This window comes from Penaeus monodon, chromosome 8, assembly GCF_015228065.2.
Source record: "Penaeus monodon isolate SGIC_2016 chromosome 8, NSTDA_Pmon_1, whole genome shotgun sequence".
NCBI lineage: Eukaryota > Metazoa > Arthropoda > Malacostraca > Decapoda > Penaeidae > Penaeus > Penaeus monodon.
Window position 1 is genome coordinate 50,273,093 of NC_051393.1, and position 8,677 is coordinate 50,281,769.

At 36.3% G+C, this 8,677-nt stretch overlaps 1 protein-coding gene across 1 annotated transcript; it reads left to right on the forward strand.

Moving 5' to 3' along the window:
- Nucleotides 1–1,015: 1,015 nt before the first annotated feature.
- Nucleotides 1,016–8,058, forward strand: LOC119575994 (peptide methionine sulfoxide reductase MsrB-like). Its single transcript, XM_037923521.1, has 5 exons — nt 1,016–1,390; nt 2,170–2,228; nt 5,644–5,720; nt 6,030–6,177; nt 7,543–8,058. The coding sequence occupies exons 1-5, from the start codon at nt 1,258–1,260 to the stop codon at nt 7,648–7,650; spliced, it is 525 nt and encodes a 174-aa protein (XP_037779449.1). The 5' UTR covers nt 1,016–1,257; the 3' UTR covers nt 7,651–8,058.
- The last annotated feature ends 619 nt before the right edge of the window (nt 8,059–8,677 follow it).

Genomic DNA, 8,677 nt, shown 5'->3' on the forward strand with positions numbered 1-8,677 from the left:
GTGAGTGTGTGTGTGTGTGTGTGTGTGTGTGTGTGTGTGTGTGCGTGTGTGTGTGTACGTGTGTGTGTGTGTGTGTGTGCGCGCGTCTGTGTACGTGTCCGCGTGTGCGTGCGTGTGTTCTGCATTTCGCCCAGCGTAAGTCAATGCCCCATTCAAGAATGTCTGAGGCTGGAGCACCTATATAGACTTTACGTTAAACATGCAGTTATGATGATCAGATGAGTTATCTTAAGGGCGAGCAGAGGCCGAGTCATGAACAAGTTGAGACGAAGATTATCCTTGCTAATCTTATTGGACTAAACTGAACTGCGCAAAGGACTATCCGCAGTGTGTATTCTCTCTCTCTCTCTCTCTCTCTCTCTCTCTCTCTCTCTCTCTCTCTCTCTCTCTCTCTCTCTCTCTCTCTCTCTCTCTCTCTCTCTCTCTCTCTCTCCCCCCTCTCTTTTCTTTCTCTCTCTCTCTCTCTCTCTCTCTCTCTCTCTCTCTCTCTCTCTCTCTCTCTCTCTCTCTCTCTCTTCTTTCGTCCTTCCTTCCTTCTCTTCTTTCTTCAACTCCTGCCTTCCCATTTTCCTTGCTTCCCTCCCCCTGCCTCATTCCTTCTTCCCCCCTTCCTTCCTTTCATTCCTCTTTCTCCCTACTTCGCCCAACCCCTCCCTCCTTCCTTTCTTCTTTCTCCCTATTCCACCCCATCCTTTCATTTCCTCCCTCTTTCCTTCACCCAACCCCTCTCTCCTTCTTTCGTTCCTTCCGTCTTTCCCTCCCACCCACAATTATCTCCTCCTTCCTTCTTCCTTTTTTTTTTTCGTTCCCTCTCTTCCTCCGTCTTCGCGAGTGTTGTTCACACCTTTGCTTTTATTCATTTATCAATGCCCTGCGTAACCACACACGAATGTATATGCATATGTATACGCATGCTGGGTTCCTCCAAGGAATGTGCTTCCTATGCGAAGGCGTGTGCGTGAGTGGGCACAAATAACCCCGGTGCCCGTGGCATCGCGCACCGAGTTGGCAGTTGTTGGCATCCCTTTGTTGACAACGTGAAGGTGCCACGTGATTCTGGCGAGGCAATACGCACACGGACCGAGGGGCGAAGACGGACGGCCGTACGCACACACTGAAAGGCCATTCGCACACACGCACACGATCCTCCTCGTATCTCCTATCTCCTACCTCCTCCTCCTCCTTCTCTCTCTTTCTCTCTCTGTCTCTCTCTCTCTGTCTCGTCTTCCGAGGAGGAATTTCTTTCAGCCTTTCGCCATGGCCGGGTTGGCGTGCAGGGCCTTCTTCAGAGCCGCTGTGGGAAGTCGTGGTGGGGTTCCTGTGCTTAAGAATGGGGCGAGAGGGCTTCCTGTGCTGAAGAATGGGACGAAGGGACTTGCTGTTACAACAGGTAATTATTGTATTATTAGTGTTGGTGGTTATGGAAAAGTGCATGAGTGATTTTGTTTTATAAGAGGAGAGAAGAATTATGTCTCTTTTCTTGTCTCTGTGTATTGTTATTCGTGCATCTTTGTTTATTGTATTTATTCAGTTCCTTCTCTTTCGTTGTCTCTATTATTATTCTTGCATTTTATTTATTTTATTTATTCAGTTCCTCCTCTCTCGTTGCCTCTCAGTATTGTTATTCTTGCATTTTATTTAAATTTTTTCCATTGTTCTTGGAGGTTTTATGTTGTTGAATGAGACAACAGTTTCATACTAATTAGCACAATAAAAGAGAACTTGAGAGAGAAAGAACGAGAGAAAGAAAAACGAATATTCTCTTTGTGCGGTAATTATTACATCAAACCCTATGAATTGTTCTGCTAATAATTACCGATTTCTCAGGCTTGATCGTTCTTTACTCTTTAGTTGTTAACTTTATAGAGTCATTCAGTCGTTCTTATTTTGGATTTATTGTTGGAATACTTAATCTTCTGTGACAGTTCTTATGTATTTGTTGTAAATTTACTTGTAAAGTTTTGAATAAATTAGACACCAACTTATGAAATAAATTATCAAATTATTGAGATATTTAAACCACTTTCTAAGAATAAGGATAATTATTATTAGTCTAATAATACTAGGAAAAAATATAACAAAGTCTCTCACGGAATATATATACGTATTTAGTTCTAAATATTTTAGCCAATTTCTTAGAATATTCTTGTTATTTCTTGAATATTACAGCCATGTGCATGCCACCCCATAGAAAGGACCCGAAAAAGATGACCCCAAGACGGCAGAAATATTGAAACTGAAACAAAAAACGATGTTGCAAGGAAGGGTAACTGAACCGTGATTTTTTTTGATGTTGGATTATTATCGCTTGTTTTTGTTATTTTTTTGTTTTATTATATGATTTTTGTCACCATTAGATAGTACTATTAAATTACCAGAGTATGTATATTATTATTATATTACATGTTGCATAGGGTTGCTCTCGTGATTTTTTTTGTCTCTTGTTTTACTTAACTATTTTTTCTTTCTTTTTCTTTTTTCTCTTCTCTCTCTCTTTTCTTATCTTCTCTCTCTCTCTCATTCTCATTCTCTCTTTTTCATCTCTCTCTCTCTCTTTCTCCAATCTCTATCTCTCTTTTTCCACTCTCTCTCTTTCTCCACTCTCTCTCTCTCCTTCTCCACTCTCTCTCTCCCTCTCCTCCCTCCCTCCCTCCCTCCCTCCCTCCCTCCCTCCTCCTCCCTCCCTCCCTCCTCTCCTCTCCTCTCTCTCTCTCTCTCTCTCCTCTCTCTCTCTCCTCTTCTCTTCTCTCTCTCTCTCTCTCTCTCTCCTTTTTCCACTCTCTTTCTCCCTTTCTCCACTCTCTCTCCCTCTCCCTCTCTCTCTCTCTCCCTCCCCTCCCTCCCTCTCCTCCCTCCCTCCCTCCCTCTCTCCCTCTCTCTCTCTTCTCTCTCTCTCTCTCTCTCTCTCTCTCTCTCCTCACTCTCTCACTCTCTCAACAAGATACTATAAAACAAGGAAATCTTTCATTTTCATGGTAACAGTTCAGTACCTTATCTTATCACTCCCGTTGAACTACGCATTACAGTATCCTTGGGTTCATGACTAGTCAGGTGAATGAATGGACAATGATAATTACGATTTGATATTTGTTTATCATTATTTTTTTTTTTCTCTTCTTTTTCCTTGCTTTTCTTTTCTTGCATATGAACAAAAACTGTCACATACATATAAATTAAGCATACATATTTTTTCTATAGAATTATATATTTTATCATAAAAAATTAGGAACATAATGTTGCTATGAGCTGATAAGAACCTGTCTGTCAAGAGACACTTTGATAAGAAAGCAACAGATGAACCCAAGATGAATCTGTAGATTTTTCTCGATAATGCATCTGACAGCAACATATTTTTTCTAGCTTAGATCTGATATGTTAGACCACCAGTGATGTTTCTTTTGATTATGCATTTTTTTCTTTTCTTTCTTTTCCTACTTCATCTTTTTATCTTTTCTAAATTTCTCTTGGTAAATGTTAGGGCTTAGTATTCATTATTTAGGATGATGGTTGGACTGACTTTTTCTTTCTTTCTTTCTCTCTTTCTCTCTTTTCTTTTCTTTTTTTCTTTCCTTTTTTTCCTTTTTTTTCTTTTCTTTCTTTTTTTTCTTTCTTCTTCTTCTTCTTCGTCTTCTTCTTCTTCTTCTTCTTCTTCTTCTTCTTCTTCTTCTTCTTCTTCTTCTTCTTCTTCCTCTTCCTCTTCTTCTTCTTTTTTTTTAATGGAAAACTTGGGTCTTTGACACAATTTATATCAATCTATTAGGAAATATATATTTTTTAACAGCAAGTGTAACAAATTCCAAAAACATTAAAAAGGAGGAGAACGAGAAGCAAAAATCCCACTCATTTTTTCGTAGCTCTTGTGGCCATATCCAGCCCAGAAACATACAAAGGTTTAAAATGAGATGAGGCAATATTCACCAGATTCTGCAACTGAAGTATTTGGCACGGAAAAATGTTTTAAAAGCAATTTCAAGAATAATGATTATGATTGATATAGATTGATCTTACTTATGTAATGGTTACTTATTTGGTGTTAGTTCATGCAAAAGCCTTATTAGTGGTTCACGCTTGGGCCTGGGAGACTGCCCAGTGCTAATTTTATTATTATTAAAGTTTATATTATTATTGTTGTAATTAATTATATTGATTATGTTATCATTATCACTGTCACTGTTACGATCTTTGTGGATAATGATATTGACAGCAATAATGGCAGTGAATGATAATGATTTTCCTATTATAGATGGCAAATTAAACCTAATGTATGTTATTTTATGAAATAGGATATAAAACTAAGATTCATATAAAGTGAATTGATAGCCTGAAAGTCTGTGTGTATATATCTATGTTGTCCCCGTCACTATAATGGGCTGATGTTTCACAAAATAATAGTAAATTTTATTTTAATAGACAGACCAAAAATTAAATAAGAAGAATCAAAATTGAGTGCAAGAATTATTGGGAAAGTTAGATTGTGAAGGATTCTTTCAAGTTTAACATATGTCACTTGACATGAGCAATTTTTGTGTGACATTTTTTTTTTTTTCAGTGTCAATTTTATCTATTCATTCTCTCATTCTTACAAAACTTAAGAACAGTGATAACTGATAATTGACAAGAAAAGAGATACGACTGAAAAAAGAAAAATTGTTATTCCTTCATGAGCGCTCTGGAAATATTTATTTTTAGCAAATGAAGTCAGTAGAATCACTTTAAAGCATGGAGGTGTTGTGAGGTGGCATATATTACCCACGGAATCAGATTTTCTTCCTCAGGTGCCATCATTATCTTAAAATGATATAATAATATGATTGGCTTTCTACTTAGGCTGAGGACAGGCCACTTATATTTAACTAACCCAATCAGCGCGGGTGGCAAAAATACAAATGCCATGGCCACTCAGATACAAGTTCATCTGTTGTCTTTACACATAGATGACTCTACAAGTACTAAGTCACCAAGGAGTCAGTTATTTGTCTTACCTGTCTTCCCTGTTTGCCCTTTTCCATTATTTTTTGAAAATTTCATTTATATTGATTTATTGTATTTAATGTATTAATATTTTCATAACAATTTAGTAATCATAATATTAATAAAAATAATAGCAATATCAGTATTAATAGCATTGGAAAGAAAAACACATTTTCCCACAAGTTCAAGGAATGGGGAAATCAAGCATGGTCACTAGGGCCTACTGATAGATTCCTTGGTGGCTGAGTACACGTGGAGTTTTTTGTATGTAACAAAATTCACAAAAAACTATAAGGGACAGTATATAAACCCAAAGGCATTGGGTTATGGGTAGTGGAAACAAAATTGGTATATTGGTACTATGCTATTGTGTGTGTGTGTGTGTTTATTTTATCAATTAAACAGTGAGTGTATTACTTTCAAAATTCAAGAGAATAGTTTATAGATATATCAGGATTCATATGCAATTTTTCCCAAAAGTTAACCTCTTATTATCCAGCCCTGTTGTGATTTGTAAAAACATATTTGGTATCCTTTCTTTGTTATTTACTTTTATTTTATTACAAGGAAGGAAATTTGGATTAGCAAGTAGTTTTGACATTGGTTTAGCTTAGTCAAAAAGAATTTGTTGGTCACCCTTTTCTAATAAGAATTAATTGTATTTCATTACAGCCTTTCAGTGGCGCATACTACAATCATTTTGCAGTTGGAATGTATCAGTGTGTTTGCTGTGGTACAGATTTGTTCAGGTAAAAGATTTATTATGGTACTAATTTCTTGTAGAAGTTTTAATTTGTTGAATATAATATTTTTTATGAAACTAATTTTAATTTGTTGAATGTAATATTTTTGTGAACCTAATTTTAATTTGTTGAATGTATTTTTTTCTTTTCTTTTCTTTTACCTAAATTATTACTCTATTTATAATTTAGGGATGCCACAAATAGCCAGAAACCAATGAGTATGTGTGAAATATATACATTTATATATCTACAGTTTTCCTTGTGTATAATTTTTTTCTTTCTTTCACACCTTTCTTTTTTCTGTTCCCTTTCCAGTTCTAAGACAAAGTATGAGTCGGGCAGCGGCTGGCCCTCCTTCCACTCAGCTGAAGGTAAGTCTCTTGGAGATGCTGCCACCGAAGTCGTAGAAACGCGTATCGACACATCTCACTCCATGGTGCGAACAGAAGTCCTCTGCAGAAAGGTACTTATTGTTACAATTGCATTCTTGTTTTTAATTTCTCTTTGCTATTTATTCTACTCTTTCTGCATGTTTTTTTTTTTCCTTCCTTCCTTCTTCTTCTTCTTCTTCTTCTCCACCTCTTTATCACCTTTTTTAAGATTTTACGATATTATGTATTTGTGTTTTTGGTACTGTTTGTTTTAGAATTATTATTAATAACAATATTAGTAGCAGCAGCAGTAGTGCTAGTACTTTTATTATGGCTTTTTTTTGATTATCTTCTCTTACTTGAATTGCTTTTTCACTATCTCAATTCTGTAATCTCATTTACTTATTCATATACATTTTCTTGTTATTTTTCCCATGTTAAGTTTATTTTCTTTTGTTTAGTTCTGTTTTGTTATTTATTTGATAAGACATTGGAGATGCTGTTGATATTTTTATAGCAAGAATAAGCAATAATGAATAGTAATAGCTTAGAAACTTATGATATATATTAGATATAAATAGGTAATGACAGGAAAATAGAGACAAAAACACAAAGTCAGTCACTGATAATGAAATATAAGGTATTAACCCGTTGGATCTGGATGCTTCACTGCCTGCACATGGCCCAAAATCCAGGCATTATGCTTATTTGAGTGACCTCTCTCATGGATGTGTGGCTTGTAGAATGATACACCAATGTGCAGTGTCAAGACTCTTTGCCTCCCCTTTGCGTCTTTTTCTACAGAAGTTTTTTTTTGCTTTTTTGTCATTTTCTGATGTCTGTATTCATCATCTGATATGTTTATCTTGATGATAATAGAGTGCTTTCCTTGCATCTCTCTAGGTAGTCCACAACACAGTGCAGTAATAATATCAATAATTATAATTTTATTATTTGTTCAGTTTTTTGTAATATGCCTTGCACTGCTGGTCATGGCAGGCAGGAATAAGATCCTGAGCATGGAAAGAACTTCCTCCCTGGAGCCAGTGGTCTTGCATTCATGGCTCACAGATGGTACATTCCACACTCATTTACCAATAGAAATAATGCAGGAGTCCCTTTCTAAATACCCACTGAGTGTAATCACCCTCCAAGGGTTTTGTGTGCTCATGGTGGATCACTCCTATGTACCCTGGACTTCAGCCAAAATCTCATGATGGGATGTCCTCGTCACCCCGGCACTCAGCCAATTTTTCCATGATAACATGTTCATGTCACTCGCTACTTTGGTCAAATATTTTCACAATGTGTTAGTCACATCATCCAGATCCATGTGGTTAATAATTAAAAAAGAAAAGAAAGAAAACAAACATTAGTAATAACATAAAGGTGATGATAATAGTAGAATAGCATCAACAATGATAGATTTCTCAAAATTATGCTCTTATGATTTTCAGTGCGCAGCTCATCTGGGTCACGTTTTTCCCGATGGGCCAGAACCAACTGGACTCCGCTACTGTATCAACTCTGCCTCACTGAAGTTTGTGCCAAAGAAGATGAAATAGGCTCAGTTGTCTACCAATTTTGTTGTTGTTGTTGCGGGATTTGTGTTTAACCTTGTTATATGTAATGGAAGGGGTTTGTGTGTTTAGATTGTGTGATGGAGATGAAGAAATTGTTGTGTGATATGTGATAGAGGGAAAGAGTGAGCCTGAAGTGATTGATAACCAGAGAGTAGTAAAGAAAAACTACTATTTTCTCTCATTTGAGTTGGATGAAAGAATGGTTAATATGTGCATTTGAGGTGAAACAAATAAAGTGTGTAGGCATGCAGCACCAACAAATTTGGCCTATTCCTTCTAGCCCAGCTTAGAAATTTGTTACAGTATGAAAATAGACAGCAAGCTTCTTGAATGTTTATCATTTTGATTAGAAACAATGATTCCAAATTGATAGTAAAAAGTTGAAGTTTGTGCCAAGAACTTTTATGCCAAAAAGTTTTACAAAGAACCAGTTATTCCAATTTTCCAGCTACATATTGATCTCTGCTCTAGAAGGTTTGCAATTTTTAGCTGTTACTTGCACATACAAATAAGTGCATATTAGGGCTGTCCTTATTTAATATTATTACTGGGATTCCCTGGAATATTGTTCAATTAGTGACTGAAAAAGTCAAGGAATATAAAAGATGAATAATAGTATTTAGTGTTTGCTCAAGCAAAATTTAGTTCATTATGAACCCTACCATGTTATGCTACTTAGGTAGATTCTGCTGGTCAATCTAGGTATTATCTGTTATCGTTTTCAAAGAGTTTTTTCTCAGGAAACCAATACTAATAGTTGCAGCAAGGGTAATGATGCATATAGGCCACACAAGCAAGGAATTGAAGCTATTCTCTGTAGATGTTACAAAAGTCAAGAACTACATTATATAATTGTTGAGGGCCTTCTTGATGGGGACTTGTGTGCCTTTCAACCAGCCTAGGTAGGAGCTGCTTGTATCTAAATAAAGGCTTGGACATTACTCTGAAGGCTCCAGGTCTAGAGATTCATAACACTTGGAAGTTGCACAAAGTTCTTGCTGCAAATAGT

Excerpts from the sequence above, each read along its gene's own strand:
- LOC119575994 (XM_037923521.1), top strand. The coding sequence starts at position 1,258 with ATGGCCGGGTTGGCGTGCAGGGCCTTCTTCAGAGCCGCTGTGGGAAGT. Across the intron at positions 2,229-5,643 it reads TGACCCCAAGACGGCAGAAA|CCTTTCAGTGGCGCATACTA; the intron begins TATTGAAACTGA and ends ATTTCATTACAG. Across the intron at positions 6,178-7,542 it reads CAGAAGTCCTCTGCAGAAAG|TGCGCAGCTCATCTGGGTCA; the intron begins GTACTTATTGTT and ends TATGATTTTCAG.